The sequence below is a fragment of the Perissodus microlepis genome, chromosome 23 (genome assembly GCF_051167445.1).
Source record: "Perissodus microlepis isolate ML-2025 ecotype Zambia chromosome 23, ASM5116744v1, whole genome shotgun sequence".
Classification (NCBI taxonomy): Eukaryota; Metazoa; Chordata; class Actinopteri; order Cichliformes; family Cichlidae; genus Perissodus; species Perissodus microlepis.
Window position 1 is genome coordinate 32,575,228 of NC_140482.1, and position 18,508 is coordinate 32,593,735.

General features: G+C 38.4%; 1 protein-coding gene across 1 annotated transcript; it reads right to left on the bottom strand.

The window, feature by feature from the left end:
* Nucleotides 1-16,098: 16,098 nt before the first annotated feature.
* On the bottom strand, nucleotides 16,099-18,508 carry LOC146361832 (granzyme K-like). The gene is made up of 5 exons (XM_084921724.1): nucleotides 18,423-18,508; nucleotides 18,139-18,280; nucleotides 17,385-17,523; nucleotides 16,838-17,107; nucleotides 16,099-16,724 (listed from the first exon to the last, which is right to left on the bottom strand). The coding sequence occupies exons 1-5, from the start codon at nucleotides 18,484-18,486 to the stop codon at nucleotides 16,575-16,577; spliced, it is 765 nt and encodes a 254-aa protein (XP_084777850.1). The 5' UTR covers nucleotides 18,487-18,508; the 3' UTR covers nucleotides 16,099-16,574.

Here is an 18,508-nt window from a genome sequence, read left to right on the forward strand (position 1 = left end):
GGGAGCTGAGTGTAAAAGCGAAGCTCTCAATTTACCGGTCGATCTACGTCCCTACCCTCACCTATGGCCACAAGCTGTGGGTAGTGAACGAAAGAACGAGATCGCGTTTACAAGCGGCGGAAATGAGCTTCCCCCGAAGGGTGGCTAGCCTCTCCCTTAAAGATAGGGTGAAAAGTTCAGCCATCCGGGAGGGGCTCAGAGTAGAGCCGCTGCTCCTCCACATCGAAAGGAGCCAGCTGAGGTGGTTCGGGCATCTGAAAAGGATTCCTCCTGGGCGCCTCCTGGGTGAGGTGTTCCGGGCATGTCCCACCGGGAGGAGGCCCCGGGGCAGACCCAGGACACGCTGGAGAGATTATATCTCTCGTCTGGCCTGGGAACGCCTTTGTGTTCCCCCGGATAAGCTGGAGGAGGTGGCTGGGGAGAGGGAGGTCTGGGCTTCTCTGCTTAGGCTGCTGCCCCCGTGACCCGGCCCCGGATAAAGCAGAAGAAGATGCATTGGATGGTGAAAAGCAAAAGTGAGGTTAGAGGTCAAATGTAATAGCCCATACACCAGTATCTTCTCCTAAACGTTTCCAGTACAAACAAAGGGAGCAGAATTATAAGCAGAGTTTTAAAGATAAAAGTCATTTTATAAAAGTTTGACCTTTTTTGACCTTAAAGAAGAGGCCAGCATTCCCAGGAATTTCTATATATCATTCCGTATATGCCTATATGTTCTCAATACAAACAGTGACAGTAATGATCATATATAACATTATTGTTACTTCAACCTTCAGAGAGTTTCTATTAACCTTGAAGGAGAGGTTAGAAGTCACCAAGATGACGGCTCAGATGCAGGTTTCATTACTGAGATGATTCACGAGTGTATGTGAAAGCTGCTTCATCTTCTTTGTTAAGAAACTCATTTTAGTTCATTACACATTATCCAAAAGTGTCAGTACAAGTTAGCATTTTTCTGTTTTGGGGGTTTTTCTTTTTCTTTGCCTGTCCTGTTCGACACTGTGGCAATCAGAATTATTGTGTGAAGGCCAAGAGAAATGCCCAACGGATTTATTTTTCCAAGTGGATCATTATGGCTTATCCATACCGGTTCACTTGATTGATCTTTATTATTATTATTATTTATGTATTTATTTATATTTATTTATTTGTTTATTTTAAATTTTAAGTTATTACAAATGGAAAAGACATGACTGGGGGACTGGAAAGGGAAAAACGCAGAGAAAAGAATTTCAAGAAAAGGAGAGGGAAAGAAAAATAGAGGCCAGGAGGGACAGTGAGAAAGGAGACTAAAAATCCGCTGGATCACCTGCAGGAAGAAAAAGAAGAAACCAAGAAAAAAGAGAACAACACAGTAGGGAGACCACCGCATCAACCTGGATAAGTGAATGTGCTTGTATTCAAAAGGTTCCTGTGAGAGTGATAACTTAAGATTATCATTTGTACTTAGAAAAATATGATCATTTATGCTTAGAGATATATAATCGTTTGTATGTTGATAAAATATGTCATCCTTATTTAGGTCTGCTAAGGTTCTGTGTGCACTGTGTGCATCATGAGAGGGGAGGACGTTCCCCTCCCTTCTGCTGTTTCGGCATACCTCATACACATGTTAAGTTCATGGGAAGGTCGCATCTTGTTTGGTGATATATGGTATGGCAGAACACATACTCTATATCTTTTGAGTTACAACAGTCTTTTGTCTTAGTTGGGCTGCTGCAAGGAGGACTCCCACTATTCTCCCGGGAGGCTCCTGGCACCGGTCATCTTGGGAGTTTCATCTCTTTGCAGATAGCATAGTAAAACATTGTTAGGCCTGGCTGAGCAGTTTTCACAGGCTCATATTTTGACACACACACACACAAACTATGCATATTCATGTAATCACTGTTGTCAGTAAAAGTAGCTGTACGGGGAGTCCGTCCGAGGTTGACGTGGAAGGAACAGCGCTTGACCTTGGTCGGCTTTCCTCGCGAGTGAACTCACAAAGAGCTCTGTCTTGTGTCTTGTTTTGCTGCTGCGGTTGGTTGTCTTACGTTCTAGCAGGGTTTGTGCTTAGATAAACCCAACAGTTCCTCCATCTAATTATCTAATAGTGGGTGTGGGGAGCCATAGCCCTGCCCCCAAAGACATGAAGCAGGCATGGATGACATCCAGCCCCCAAACATCTAGAGGCCCCCAGAGCACGAGAGCCCTGGGAGGACCAGGAGGGGCAGCTGTGCCACCCACCTAGAAAAGAGCTGAGGAGAGCCCCCACCGTTCTCGCAGGCTCTGCCGGCAGCCAGCTGTGCTAGAGTGGACTGAGCTGCGAGCCTAATTTTCAAATATTAATATTCATGTAAACTCTGAAGTGATATTAAGGTGTTTTACAATCACAGTTTAAGGTATATTTGGTGTTTGAACTATTTAAATAGGCAGCTATAAGCGTTTGTAGAGGGAGTATTGTGGTTCCTAACCACCGTGAACAAGTTTAACAGATGGTTTCTCCTAAAAGCTTGGGTATTAATTAATGAATTAACTAATAGGCACAGACGTTTATTCTGCTGTGTGAAAATAATAACATTTTTAAGTTATCTAAGTGGCTTATACATCACGTTTAACCTGAGTAGCGAAAGACCACGGGGGGTTTGAAAACGATGTGCCAGGAGTTCGCTGTTCTCGCCGGCTCTAGTGAGCCTTGACCTCCCGGTCGCCGAGCTGGTGAGTAACAGACATCTCCAAAAACGTCGCAGCACTTTTGCAAATATGTAATGTTTTGATAAATCGAGCAGATATTTGAAGTTTACACAGCTACATCCTACATCCTCGCCTGAGAAAATCTTAAAAGTTTATTTTGTGACACAGAAAGAGTTACAGGAGTCATATATAACTCCAGTTTCCATTGTTGGAAACTGGAATTGGCTGCGTCGCGCTATGAATTCTGGGATAGGTTGGGCCATGAAGAATACACCCGACCCATCCTTCAAATCTGGGGAAACGGAGGACGCATTTGTCGGCCGCATTTGTCGGCCGCATTTGTCAGAGTCTTCAAATTTGAACGGTCTTTGTTGCGTCACTGTAACGTAATCGGCCTACAAATGCGGCCTCCGAAGGATGCATCCCCTGAATTTGGACACAGCTACGATACCGGAGACTGCTTCTTCTTCTTCTGCGTTTAACGGCAGCTGGCATCCTTGTAGATGCATTGCTGCCATCTTCTGTTTCAATCCATTGTTACTCTTTTAAATTCTACTACTTATCCCTGCGTCTTTCAGGATTTTACAAAGCTTCAAACGACACGTCGACTATTAAAAAAGTCGTCGACTATCCCAGCTGTCTTAGGGTGAGAAGCAGGGTACACCCTGGACAAGTCACCAGTCTGTCGCAGGTCTCTCTCTATTCTCTATTTCTGCTATCCATTGATGACAATCAGCGAGGCTATACTGAAGACCAGTGTTGTCATCTATTCTCCTCCAGTTGATCATCTACCTGATGGTGGTAACCAGGCCTCACTGTTTCATGTTTCCATGTCTATGCTTCGTACTTACCTTTTCCTCTTTGTTTCTTTGTGCCTCCAGTAACCTTGTCAAGTCACTGTTCAACTCACCTGCAGCTCAGTAATCTGGACGCCGGCCTCCACGGCAAGATTCACTTTATTCACTTTATGTCTCAATTGTGGAAACCTAAACAACCCACTGTTCTCACTTGCCTGTCCTCTTGCCCGCCATCTTCTCAGGATCATTCACTCATTCATTCACTCACCAAAAGTTGATCATATAAAACCCAGATTTAATTTCATTTTTTATAAAATGTAAAATGATGAAATGAAGGACGAAACGTAGATTAATGTGACAGACTGTGTTGCAATGCAGTCAGTGAAAAGGTTCCAGAGCAACCAAAGATAGCGTGATTCACTAAGCTGCATCTTTGCTCCAATTAAGGATGTGGTAAAAGAAGTCAAGATAAGTGTTGACATGTTTAGCATGTAGTGATAAGACTGCCCACTGCTGTTATTATCTTCCTTTAACATTAACTAGTAATGACTTTCTGAACCTCTTCACAAATAAAATTTTAACCATTGGAGAAAAAATTACTCATAATCATCTCACAGACAAAACATTATGCACAGCTACTTTCAGTACAATTGATATTCATTTAGAGTATTTTTCTACAATTGATCTTTCTGAGTTAACTTTAGTAATTACTTTCTCCAAACCATCATCATGCCTTTTAGACCCCATTCCTACAAGGCTGCTCAAAGAAGTCCTACCATTAATTAATGCTTCAGTCTTTTTTAATTTAAAAAAAATGTTACGGATAAGTCTAAAAATTAAAAAAAAACACAAAAAAAAAACAAACAAAAAACCCCACAATGGTGGTCTAGTACTACCAAGTATTCTTACTCTTGATGGCATTACCTTGGCCTCCAGTAACACTGTGAGGAACCTTGGAGTCATTTTTGACCAGGATATTACATATATTAAACACATACATTGGACTGCTTTCTTCCATTTGTGCAATATCTCTAAAATTAGAAATATCCTGTCTCAGTGGGATGCTGAAAAACTAGTTCATGCATTTATTACCTCTAGGCTAGAATACTGTAATTCATTATTATCAGGAAGTCCTAAAAACTCCCTGAATAGCCTTTAGCTAATCCAGAAGTTTTGAAAGTTTTTCCTTCCCACTGTTGCCAAAGCGCTTGCTCATAGGGAGTTATATTTTTATACATATATTATCTTTACCTTACATTATAAAGCACCTTGATACAACTGCTGTTCTGATTTGGTGCAATATAAATAAAACTGAAGCTAACTGAGTTACATAAAGCTGGTGGTCACCAAACACTGACTTTATTTAACTGTTAAAAAATCTTAATGCTCTCACCCATTCATGTTATCTGAGTGTATCGGGTTGCATTGCAGCTGATTTAAACAAAAGTTTAAATAACAAACTATTTTTAATTTTCTATTAAACCCCAGTTTCATTTTGTTGCTTCAAGGTACGAGCTAAACAAGCTGTCATTTTTGTCCACCCAGAGAAAACAGAAATAAGGACTCTCAGTAAGCAGAAGAGTAGAAGTAGCTCACTTATCTTCTAAATTCAAGTCTTTTGGTAAGAAAGGGGCATATATAATATTCCGTGTTTATTCTAAAACTTGAAGTCTGTGTTTTGGAAAGTTGCAAAACCACATTCATCAAAGGATGTTACTGCAAGCTGTGATAAAAATCATGTTCTTGTGAGGCGCATACTCTGCCTTAGTTTGTACTTATTTGTGTTCTGATATGCCTCAGATGATAATAAGTAGCAGCACATCAGCACTTTTTTTCTGGCCCACCAATGTGTAAATATGAATGTTTTAACTTGAGCTTTTCTCTAATTACATTTGCACTTGGAACACCGCTCTATATGACCCAAGTGCAGAACTGAAGCTACATTTGTGTTAAGTTGTCAGATATAAAAATCACTTTTCACTGTTCCACACTGAAAATAATTAGAGTTATATATTTCTCCTTTTTTCACTTTTTAAAACTTTCAAATTACATGCATATTTATTATTTTGGTTTTATTGTTGATACCACGTCATATAATCTACTGATGATCTTGGATTTTAACGTATTCAGCTATCTTACACGAGCAGGTCTTGGTACCCATAACATAAAGAAGTTTGAGCTGTGAAGAAGAAATGCAGAGAGAGAGAGCAAGAGCAAGAGATGCAGCATGGCTGATGCAAAGTGCTGTACATGTTCCAGTGTACAGCACTTTGCGTCAGCTGTGGTTGTTTTAAAGTGCTTTATAAAGAAAATGACGATGATGATGATGGCCCGTCGTGGTAGATTTGAACCCAAGCTTCTGCAGCTATCAGGGTTCCTGGCCCAGCATTTTCAGTTTACACTCTCTCACAGTTTAGTTTTCCACGTGTTTCCGGTTTGTTTAGTTCTACTTCCTGTGTTATTAGTCAGTTTTAGTTCAGCTGTGTACTTACCTGTTTCTAATCATCATCATCCTATACAGGGAGTGCAGAATTATTAGGCAAATGAGTATTTTGTCCACATCATCCTCTTCATGCATGTTGTCTTACTCCAAGCTGTATAGGCTCGAAAGCCTACTACCAATTAAGCATATTAGGTGATGTGCATCTCTGTAATGAGAAGGGGTGTGGTCTAATGACATCAACACCCTATATCAAGTGTGCATAATTATTAGGCAACGTCCTTTCCTTTGGCAAAATGGGTCAAAAGAAGGACTTGACAGGCTCAGAAAAGTCAAAAATAGTGAGATATCTTGCAGAGGGATGCAGCAGTCTCAAAATTGCAAAGCTTCTGAAGCGTGATCATCGAACAATCAAGCGTTTCATTCAAAATAGTCAACAGGGTCGCAAGAAGTGTGTGGAAAAACCAAGGCGCAAAATAACTGCCCATGAACTGAGAAAAGTCAAGCGTGCAGCTGCCAACATGCCACTTGCCACCAGTTTGGCCATATTTCAGAGCTGCAACATCACTGGAGTGCCCAAGAGCACAAGGTGTGCAATACTCAGAGACATGGCCAAGGTAAGAAAGGCTGAAAGACGACCACCACTGAACAAGACACACAAGCTGAAACATCAAGACTGGGCCAAGAAATATCTCAAGACTGATTTTTCTAAGGTTTTATGGACGGATGAAATGAGAGTGAGTCTTGATGGGCCAGATGGATGGGCCCGTGGCTGGATTGGTAAAGGGCAGAGAGCTCCAGTCCGACTCAGACGCCAGCAAGGTGGAGGTGGAGTACTGGTTTGGGCTGGTATCATCAAAGATGAGCTTGTGGGGCCTTTTCGGGTTGAGGATGGAGTCAAGCTCAACTCCCAGTCCTACTGCCAGTTTCTGGAAGACACCTTCTTCAAGCAGTGGTACAGGAAGAAGTCTGCATCCTTCAAGAAAAACATGATTTTCATGCAGGACAATGCTCCATCACACGCGTCCAAGTACTCCACAGCGTGGCTGGCAAGAAAGGGTATAAAAGAAGAAAAACTAATGACATGGCCACCTTGTTCACCTGATCTGAACCCCATTGAGAACCTGTGGTCCATCATCAAATGTGAGATTTACAAGGAGGGAAAACAGTACACCTCTCTGAACAGTGTCTGGGAGGCTGTGGTTGCTGCTGCACGCAATGTTGATGGTGAACAGATCAAAACACTGACAGAATCCATGGATGGCAGGCTTTTGAGTGTCCTTGCAAAGAAAGGTGGCTATATTGGTCGCTGATTTGTTTTTGTTTTGTTTTTGAATGTCAGAAATGTATATTTGTGAATGTGGAGATGTTATATTGGTTTCACTGGTAAAAATAAATCATTGAAATGGGTATATATTTGTTTTTTGTTAAGTTGCCTAATAATTATGCACAGTAATAGTCACCTGCACACACAGATATCCCCCTAAAATAGCTAAAACGAAAAACAAACTAAAAACTACTTCCAAAAACATTCAGCTTTGATATTAATGAGTTTTTTGGGTTCATTGAGAACATGGTTGTTGTTCAATAATAAAATTATTCCTCAAAAATACAACTTGCCTAATAATTCTGCACTCCCTGTATATTTAAGTCCTTAGTTTCCTCCAGTTTGTTGTCTTGTCATCCTCAATCCCACATGTGATTCCAGTTCAGCCATTCATTAGTCTCATGTTCTGTTCATCCTGTCATCACAATAAACACCATCCAAGTGCTTCACCAGCCTGCGGGTCCTGCGTTTGGGTCCTCTCTTCTCCACATCCACACACCAACGTGACACCTGCTGAACTCAGTGAGCTACGCTACCTCATGTCTTCTACTTTGTGTGCTATTTGCATTTACACTTAGCTAAATAACAGTAGTTTAGGCCATTTAAAACAACAAAGTGTTATTTCTGGTGCTGGTACACAGTACTTACTATTTACTTAAAACACCTAGTCAACAAACTCTATATACATGAATTTAAATGATTCATGTGTCTGGAGAGATTTAATTGTTTTGTTTTTGTTTGTTTGTTTTTTGTTCATTTGAGCTCTGTCTGTCTACAAATCTCTAAGGAAGTCCAGGCAAACAAAATCATACAAATGCTTCGCATTTTCTGAAAAAAAATATTAAAATTAAGTGTCATGTGGCTTATTGGCTGAAGACTAGAATTGATGACAGAAGTGTTGACCAACTGAGGGCGGCTGAAATGTCTGTAAGATGAAATTGCCTGGTCTCCTATTATAAGTATTACTTGTACTTTTGGATAAACAAATAAAGGAAACCTTTAAATATACATATTTTTAGTTATCAGTTAACTTGTTTGTACTTGAAAGATTGTAGTAACACCTTATATAAATTATTGGCCTACAGCCTTCGAGTGTTCCTAATTTTTTGCTGCCTGGTTCCATACAAGACTTACAATTTGATTTTTGTCTGATGACCTTTGAAAGCACCTTGAGGCAACTGTTGTTGTGATTTGGTGCTGTATAAATAAAATTGAATTAAATTGAATTGAAATAACAATAATAAATAATAATAATAATGACCTATGTTCATATCCATAATGGGATGATTCTTTTCCTGGATTAAAACAAGAGACCTGTACAGTAAGAAGACTCAATAAGCAGCTCTCCTCAGACCGATGCACACCTGGCTCCCTCTGATGGTCAAAGAACAAAACAAATACTTCTGTGACAAGGCATAAAAGAAGAAAAATGCATGATAGTCTAAATGACTGAAAGCAGCAAAAACTCAAAAATCTAACAGAAACAAAAATATGAATACTGGAAAAAATGGAAACATATGAAGCTCATGTGTAAGTATTTGTACTTTGTTACTTCCCACCTCTGTTGTCAGCACATAGAAAGTAGCGTAGGGAGCGGCAGAGAGAGGGCGACACAGTCTTTAATCCTTAAATAAAGATTTAAAATATCATCTCATATTTGACCTCTGACCTCTCTTTCAAGGTAAATAGACATTTAAATGTTGAAGTGATAATAATGCTGTACAGAGCCATTTAAAACTATGGGAATTCTAAATGTCACATTATAGTTTACATCCAAATGTCACATTTGACCTCTGACCTCACTTTTACTTTTCATATTTGCCTTTCTTTCAAGTCGACCCTAAAATGTGTTAGATAGTTAAAGGAAATAGTTTTCTAAAGATCAGTACCTGTTATCCATTATCCGTTCCTACATAATGTCTGTGTAATCACATTGAACATCTGTCATGCTACATGACACATCAATAAATAACAATAATAATACAATAATCAGTAATAATACCAACATCACCTCTACTGTTGTACTACTATGAATAGTAACAATAATACTGATAACATATGTTTCAAGAAGGCTGCTAAAAGATTTGTGAAAAAGAATGACCCTGGGAAATGGACTGGTTCTTATATGGTGCTTTACACAGTTAGCCTCACCCATTCACAAATTTTTAATATGCTTTTTCTATGTAAATGTCTATCCAACATTTACAACAATCATACTCTATGCTCTTCGTCGGAGAGCAACTTGGAGTTAGTATCTTGCCCAACGATATTTGGCATGTGGACTGGAGCACCCAGGGATTGAACCACCAACCTTCGCAGATGACTTGCTCTAACCCCTGAGCTTCAGCCACCAAGGAGGCGTCATTATTGGGCAGGTCAACAGTGCTTTTGTTCTTTATTACACCTCAGCTGTAAAAGACTGGTCATACACAGACAGAGAGCTGGAAGAAATGTGTATGGAGGTGTGGACCCGCTCCTGAAATTCTGATATATAAGCTCCAGTTTCATCTTTTATATGATTTTTTATATGGTGTGAAATTATCTAGACTATTCAGAACCCCTTTAGACCCCCACTGTATATTCATAGAAATATATAATATGTGCATAGAAAAATGTGCCCTGGATTAAGTCACAGTGATGGGAAACATCAGTGATAATTGTAACAGCACCAGCTGTTTTATAATTGCTTTGTTTGAGAACCAATTTGGACTGAATTGCAGATGTTCACTTACTGTAACTGAACTGCTATTTGCCTATCGAGGTTTTGCATCTGATGTCATGCACACAACACTTGGCTGCCCGCTATTGGACGTGATAACCATTAGCATTCACGTCCAATAACTAGTTATCACTTCCTTCTTGTTAGTTATCTTCTGCTGTGTTGGCTGCAGCAATCATCAAGGACACAAAGTGAATCCTTTTTTTTTTAAATTGCTTTTCTGCTGATGTAGATAAACAAAGATGAACAAAAAAAAAAAATTGATATACCAGCATTAGATAAGTAATTATCAGTTATTTGAATTTTGAAAATCATCAAAATCAATTTCAAACAATTTTTGAACATTTACATTTTTTACATTTTAATTTTCTCTCTCTAATTTTTTCTTTCTCATCTTCTTCATCCGCCTCCTCAACCACTACTCTCCTCCTCATCACCATCTCACTCCTAAACCAAAGTTAGGGTTCTGACATGAGAAAACCAAGAGGAAGAGGTTTATTTAATTTTGATTAGTTATCAGACATATGCCCCCCCCGCCTTCCAAAAGGCTAACAAGAAATAGGTAAAAGTAAACTTTATTTATTAAGCGCTTTTCACAGACAGACAATCACAAAGCGCTGTACACAAATATTAAAATATTAAAATAAACAATAAAATCAATAGACATTATATACAATGTAAAAGATCAAATGTAAATAATGTAAAAAATATGAAATATGTAGATCAACAAAAGGCTTGTTTGAACAGAAGAGTTTTTAACTGTTTTTTAAAAGAATCCACAGAGTCAAGAAAACGTAAATGTAGTGGTAAACTGTTCCACAGCCTTGGTGCAACAGACTGAAAGGCTCTGTCCCCTTTTGTCTTCAGTCGTGTACGGGGAACAACTAAGAGACTCTGAGTCTGTGAGCGGAGATGACGAGCAGCAGTGTATTTTATAAGAAGCTTGGATAAGTAATCTGGAGCCTGGCCATTTAGTGCTCTGTATGTTAAAACAAGAATTTTAAAGCGAATTCTAAACTCTATTGGGAGCCAATGTAAAGAATATAAGATGGGAGTGATGTGAACACGCTTGGTAGAGCGAGTTAGTAGTCTGGCTGCTGCGTTTTGTATTGTCTGGAGGCGAGAGAGAGATGATTTATCCAAGCTAGTAAACAGAGAATTACAGTAATCTAAGCGTGATGACACAAATGCATGAATGAGTTTTTCCAGTTCAGCTGAGGAAACCATATGTCGCAGTTTAGATATGTTTCTTAAATGATAGAAACAGGAACGAGACAAAGATTTTACATGAGAGTCAAGGCCCAGAGAAGAGTCAAATATTACTCCAAGATTTCGAATATTTGACTTGACAGATGGACAGAAAGAGGCAAGAACCTGACTGAACATCAGACTCTAGCATCCGAACACTTTTAAAATAATTTCCCTCTGATCAACAGAGCACATGGCACTAGTGACTCTTTGCTTGTGCCATTTAATGACTGTAGAAAATATAGACGACTAGCGCCCCAAAAATGAAGCCAAAACATCTATATCGCCCCCTGGTGTCTGGCTGCAGTATAGGTCATAAACCCTGCCTCCTCTATGTTAGGGCAGTAACAGCAGAACAAAGTGTCAGAAAACAAGTAGAAATGAACCAGAGTGAAAAGGAGTTCTATGACTATAAGGGCTGGCAATGTGTGACAAAGTTATAATATATTTTATATTTTATATATTTTTAGGATGTCAGGAGGTCTTACTGTTTGGCTTAGATGTCCTGTGTGGATAAAAAAATGCCATGCTGATGGAGTTATCGAACAGCTTAATGACTGAAACAGGAGATACAGCACCTTGTAATGGCTGTAAACCAGACGCTATGAAACATCACCTCTGGTTTTCTTGGCAGAGTAATTAGGCCCCATCTACACAGCAACAGACTGCATTTCATTAATTTAGACATTGAAAAAACTGCAAAAATGTATTTTCTTTTAAATAATAAAGTTTCACAACTGTGAGTTCAGAGAAGTGCACTGAAGTTTGATTCTTATCTGGAAATTGTGGTTTCTGCCGTTCATCTAGTTTGCTGTAAAAAGATAGTGACAAATGACCATGTCGAGCAGTTCCAAGAAACAGTATCATGGACTTGCATCTGACTTCTTCAATTTTAGATGAACAAAAACACTCTTTATGTGTTTGAAATGTGTTCACAAATGTGAGACAAGATGGTGTCTCACCATCCAAATGAAAATGGTCCAAAAATAATTAAAAAGGGAGAGAAGTCAACAGCTTTTGTTTTTATACAGTACACATGCTGTACCACTAGAGCTACAAGATTTTTGCTTATTATTACACATTTAAACTTTTCTAAATCAAGTCATTTATTTACAAAAGTTTAAATGTGTAAATGTGCTGGAAATGAGTGAGAACTCAAATGACACCAACAGTGTTAATTGGATTAAAAACTGTGTTTTTGTCATTAGCTTAGCAGTTTATTTAAAAAAATAAATAAATGTATTTAATTAATTCATTATGTCAGTCCTGGTGTTCCATAAATAATGAATGGAAATAAAATTATTTAATATATCTAAACTAACCTCTGACTTATTAAAGCAGGAATTACATGTGCCAATTAAAGATTCATTTTCTATTTTCTCAAGATTCAGTCACCAATTTTCATATCGGCCATCAACCACCGCCTGCAAAGTAAAGACCAGGTGATGGCCAGTGGTACACCAAGAGCAAGCAAGACATCGACTTGTCACTGATCCACCTCACCACGATCTACAGTGAGGATATCAGGATGTAATTCAAGTGTGGCCAAATGATAGCAATGAGAGGGGAGGTGATCCAGACTGTAGGAGTGGAGCTACCAGAATGCAGATCAGCAGATATACAGGACAGGTGCAAGTACCTGGATACTTATATCTGGTTCCTGTTGGCCTGTGGGAACCATGACAAAGATGCTCGAAGGTCCATCACAGCCAAACACAGTAGGTAAGGCAAGTGCTTTGATGCCAGTTAAACAGTAGAAGTAAGATCCAAGCCACTAATGCATGCATCACCACAGCTGTCATATACCCAACTGGAATAATAATCCACAGTAGGAGATAGATGATCATGATGTCACGACATGAAAACCATGATCCAAAGTCCAGCACCTACAAGTCTATTAACAAAGGAAAGAGACATGGCGAGGATAAGAGAGTTTCAAAGCCCAGTCTAAGATGCAAATGCATCAGGAAGACATGCACCTGAGATGAGCTGCTCCAAGAATTCCTCAGGTAGTTAAAGAGGAAAAGGAACTGTCTTGGACAATAAAGCCTCTACATGTGGAGTCTACCACAGCCGACAGATTCCAAGTTACACACTGTACAAAGGTGCGCCAGAGACTATTCAACATACAATAGCAGGATGTCAGAGCAACCTGGGACAGCGTCCCTGATAAGGATGGATGAATGGATATGTAATAATTATTTACAATCACAAAGTAAATAATTGATCTTCAGTAATAAATAACTGATTAGTTAATAATGTATTACTTCTGTACTTGCTAAATCCTCAATATTAGCAGCGACTTAAAGCCTAAAAAATGTAAAAGCTCTACATGATCACATTTTATTCATGCACCTACAGACACAAGTGAGAACGGTGTTTATTCATTGCTTTAATATTTAAATAGAAACTGTAATACATTTTCAATGAATTGATTTGGTCAAGCTGCTGTCACAGTGTGGTGCTGTGGACTCAAAAGCAGGACTCAAGCACGAGGGAATAAATTCAAAAAGGCAGCTTTTACTACTGGGAATACTCTTACACTAATACAGAAAATAAAACCAAAAACAAGAAACTAAGGACTCAAACCAAAAAACTAAGAAACTAGGGAACTAAACTGGGAACAGAGAAGTAGGAAATACAGGGAGCACTGAGGAAATACACAGAACATTGGGGTGGAGATGGTACAATGCAGATATTTCAAAACAACTTTACTGGATCCACATGATTCTCAGGAAAAAAGACTTGTTAACTCTTACTTAAAGATTTGCTTTGACACCTTGGGATTGTACTTGTGCTGTTAAATCGCTGTCAATACATTTTTTTTTTAAAATATTGCTTTCTTTGGTAAAACACAAGTGCAGTTCTATAATGACTGAAATATACTTACGACTGAAGGGACAATGTTTTTACACACATAATCAGAACCTAGCAAAAACCTTTTAACTATTCCATCTATTAGCGTCGTACTCCACCATTATGCTATCAAACGGAGAATATGAAGTCAATATTAAGCAATGTGTTAATTATTGGACCAGTGGGGCAATAAATAAATATCTGACAAGGTTTTACAATTAACAGCTATTCAGTTTTCATCTTGTCTACAGTTTCATGAGCCTTATTAATATGGATGACATTTCATTTTTAATCAGGTTTAATCAATAAACTTCTGAGGATGGTGAAATGGGGTAACTGTCTAAATACAGCTAAGTTTCATAACCGTGAGTCTGGAGAAGTGCTCTGAAGTTTAAATCTTATCTGGAAATTGTGGTTTCTGTGGTTCATTCAATTTGCTATAGGATCTGAAGATAGTGACAACTGGCCATGTCAAACAGTTCCTAGGAACAGTATCATGGACTTGCATCTGACTTCTTCAATTGTAGATAATTAAATAATCAAAAACTCTCATTTCTAATTTCTGAAATGTATTCATTAAGTGTGAGACAAGAAAAATGGTTCAAATAAAGAAATGAAGGAGAGAAGGAAACATATTTAGTGCACGTGCTGTTGCACCAGATCTAAAAATCAATATTTTTTTACATTACTTACTGATAAAAAAGCGTAAACCAGCCAGATCCAATCTACCAACTTCTCACCAACAAGTGAGAAGTCAAATGAGCATTTATTAGATAAAATAAATTGTTGCTGCTAATAGACTTAAATTAGTTTATGTATTATTTTATGACAACGCACAGACGTCCAAGCTCCATATATCGGTTGTTAAGCTTAACGCAGGGATGCTTTACAAACATTCAGAGATCAACTTACACACTTGCTTTACTTCTCTGGGACTGCTTGCTCAGAGATGAAATGCCGGTTTGGCAGCACGTCCAGATGAACAACTTTTTGGGTTTGACAGTAATCTAGTTACTGTAATTCTCTGATTAAAATGAGGAGACAATAGTTCACAATTTAGAAATTTTCCTTAAATGAAGAGAGGAGTCAGATCTTATGCTGAGATAATGAGCAGTGGATGGACAAAAAAAAGTAATCACTTGACTGATTCTTGAATGTATATCGGGAGCAGCTATTATCACGGCCTTGGTGTTACAGGAGTTTAAAGCAAAGCAATTATTGGAGAGCCAGCCACAAATCTCGAATAAACAATCAACTAAGGTCTATCCAGCTGACAAGGCTTAAAAGACATAAACAGTGGAATATCATCAGCATAGAAATAAGAAACACTGGAAAAGAATGGAATAATGCTGAAGGTAGCATGTAAAAAACAAAAACAAAAACAATAGACCAAGGACTGAACTTTGTGGAACCCCACAGGTTAGAGAAGCAGTGCTAGAGAACTTGTTCACCCTAACAGAGAATCTTCTTTCAGAAAATAGGAGGAAAACCAGGCTAGCGCTTAACCAGTGATGCCAGACAAAACCTTGAGGCTATAAAGAAAAATATTTTGGTGTAACGGTAATAATGGTAACATTATATCATTGATGCACCTGTTAATTCTGTGAAATGTTCAATCAAAATAATTATGTGGGGGTTTTTTATGATCGCAATTTAAAAACACACACAATCACACAAATTACCTATGAGACAGTGTGATAAAAAAAAAACACTGCTATATTTTATTTGAAAATGTAAGAGAAGCAAAATGATTTTTACCTCATCAAATATGCAAATAAATAAGCCACAAAGGGCTCGTTTGACAAAGAACAAATCAAGAATGTGGCCTTACTGCCTTTTTAGGCTTAAAAGACGTTTAATTTGGTTAAAAATGAAGGACTAAATTACCAATTTTTGATAAAGATTTCTTAAATTAAGATTAAGATTTAGTGATGTGAGATTTAGAAGTTACTGTAAAAACATGACACTTTGAGAGAATTGCAGTACAAACAATAAGAGACAGACAGAAGGAAAGATATCTTTACTTCAGCTTTATTAGAAAGTAGGAAAAGTAGAAAGTAAAAGTACAGCAAAAATATTGTTTTGTATCAATTTAGTTTTTTGTGGGGTCTTTTGGCAGGGAGGGGATGTGTCAAGTAAAAATACTGAACAAAACTAAACAAGAAAACATATTTAAAAATTTATCTTTGTCAAAAAATCTGTTCAAAATCCTCATATTCATTTACTGGACAATGTGAATGTCTCTGGGCGACAGACTGGACAGTCTCACTGTTGTTTTACTTTTGTGTGTGCATAAACAGACTAACCACAGGCTGCTATGTGCACAGTCTGTAACAATTAGAGCAAGCCAGCAGTGACAAAAATTCAATAAAATATAACATAATCAATGAGATAATAAAATGATGCTGGTCAAATAAAAGGTATGAAGTGATAGCTCAGCCGATTAAATAGCATAAAAGCATAAAACATTGTCATCTTGATTAGCTTATGTGGACTGATGCCTGATGACTTTTAAGACTTCATAGTTTCTTTGATCCACTTGAGTTGCCTCTTTGAGAGAAACGAGTAGACTCCAGGCTTGTAAATGTCCCCACAATCGGCTCCAAAAGAAGTAACTCCAACCAGCTGAAAGCCGCACAGCAGTGGGCCTCCGGAATCCCCCTGCAGCAAGTACATATGCACTGTAGACCTTTTTTTCTCACTTACAGGTGTCAAAACATCAAAAGGGTGCTGAGCTCAATGATTACGTGCTCATATACATTCTTCATACTTACTTGACAGGTATCCTTTGCTTTTTTGCCATTTGAACCAGCACATACCATGTCACTGGTGATTAAAGGTGCGTAGTTGTAATATTCACAAGAGTTACACTTATGTCTGCCGATCACAGTCACGCGGACAGACTTGAGAACATCCGAGATGTGGTTCTCTTCAGTTATTCCCCATCCAGCAACCAGACACGTGGTGCCATCTGCAGGGTCTTTGACAATTTTGCCCAATTGGAGCCATTTTACTGACTTGGTTGCATATACTGGTTCCTTAAGCTAAGAAAGAGTTGAAAAGAAATGTTACATTTTGACAGTGACTATCTATATGTTACAGATTTGGCTTTAAAGTAAGTATATCTGTGATACTGTGATAAAGTCTGGGTCACTACTTAATAATTCATATATTTTGTTTGGAAAATGGGAAATAGGTGCAGCGAATTATTGAAACATGTCTAAACATACCCAGAAATGCACTTTATCAGGTAGAAACAAACTTATTTTCATTGTTGCATCTTTGCTTGACCGGCTACTGGACACTGAATTTTCAGCTTACCTTGAGCAGCATGAGGTCATTGCCCACAATATGATTGAAATAGTTAGGATGAGCAAAATGTTTCTCAACCTCTCGGACCTGCCTCCACTCTTCTTCCTCTTTGGCGATGGAGTGCGCTCCCAGGATCGCCTTGCTCATTCTGCAAAAGAAAAACTCAGTGTAGTGATGACACTTCACTTACATGAAAAGGTCAAGAGTGTATTTTTCTCTACTTGAAGGAGGGCAGGATGTAATCGGTTCTTTGTGTTTGTTTGTCTGTTTGCTAGTTTTCAAGCGTTGTGTGATGTCAGACACAAATAACAACTAAAGTTGATTTCATGTTGGTGAAAATCAGGTCAAAGCCACATCAAACTTTAAATTGCCCACAACTGTTTATGGATCATCTTCAAACATCTTAGGGGACATGAGTACCTAGTTTGGCTATGCATTTGACCTTGACCTTCACTGTTAGCACCCAAGGTCAAAGCATGGAGAGAGAGCTGTACAACACACTTATTATTTTTTCACTACAAGGCCTTTTGACATCACAATGAGTAAAGACAACTGTAGTATGTAATTTTCAAGGTGAAAGGTTTAAAGGTCGTGTTCTTATAAAAGCATGAAACATTTTAGTGCAACCCCTGCCTGTCAGGAGGATTTACACTCTGGGTAAGAAAAAATATCAGTTAGCATTACACTTCACATCTTCTGTTAAAAATAAATACTGCAATATTTTGATTTGGAAATTTAGGAAAAGTGAACCTCAGGTTCTTACCCAGTGCAGTGAGCAGCTGTCAGGACCCATTGTGGGTGGATTAATGTCCCCCCACACATATATTTCTTACTTGTCAAATAAGCCATGAAGGGCAGTGAGTGTGGCTTAACTTCCTTCCCTCCAATAATCTCAGAACCATGACCTAAAACAACAAAAAATATCCAGTCACATAAGAAAATCAGCAGATTTTTAAGTCAAGAACAGATGAGTGAGCACAAATCCTACACCAACTGCTTTACTGAGAGATATCAGTAATGTAAATTAAAGTACAAAACATCATTCACCTGACTGGATGATGGAAAGAAGCATGAACAAGATGAAAACACTGAAATTCCTCCGGCAGAACATGTTGTCTCAACTCTCGCTGAGC

Bases quoted from the DNA above. Each gene is read 5' to 3' on its own strand.
- LOC146361832 (XM_084921724.1), bottom strand. From the start codon at position 18,486: ATGTTCTGCCGGAGGAATTTCAGTGTTTTCATCTTGTTCATGCTTCTT. The intron at 18,281-18,422 runs GTGAATGATGTT...TTGTTGTTTTAG, and splicing joins TCTTTCCATCATCCAGTCAG to GTCATGGTTCTGAGATTATT. The intron at 16,725-16,837 runs GTAAGTATGAAG...TACTTGCTGCAG, and splicing joins AAGCAAAGGATACCTGTCAA to GGGGATTCCGGAGGCCCACT.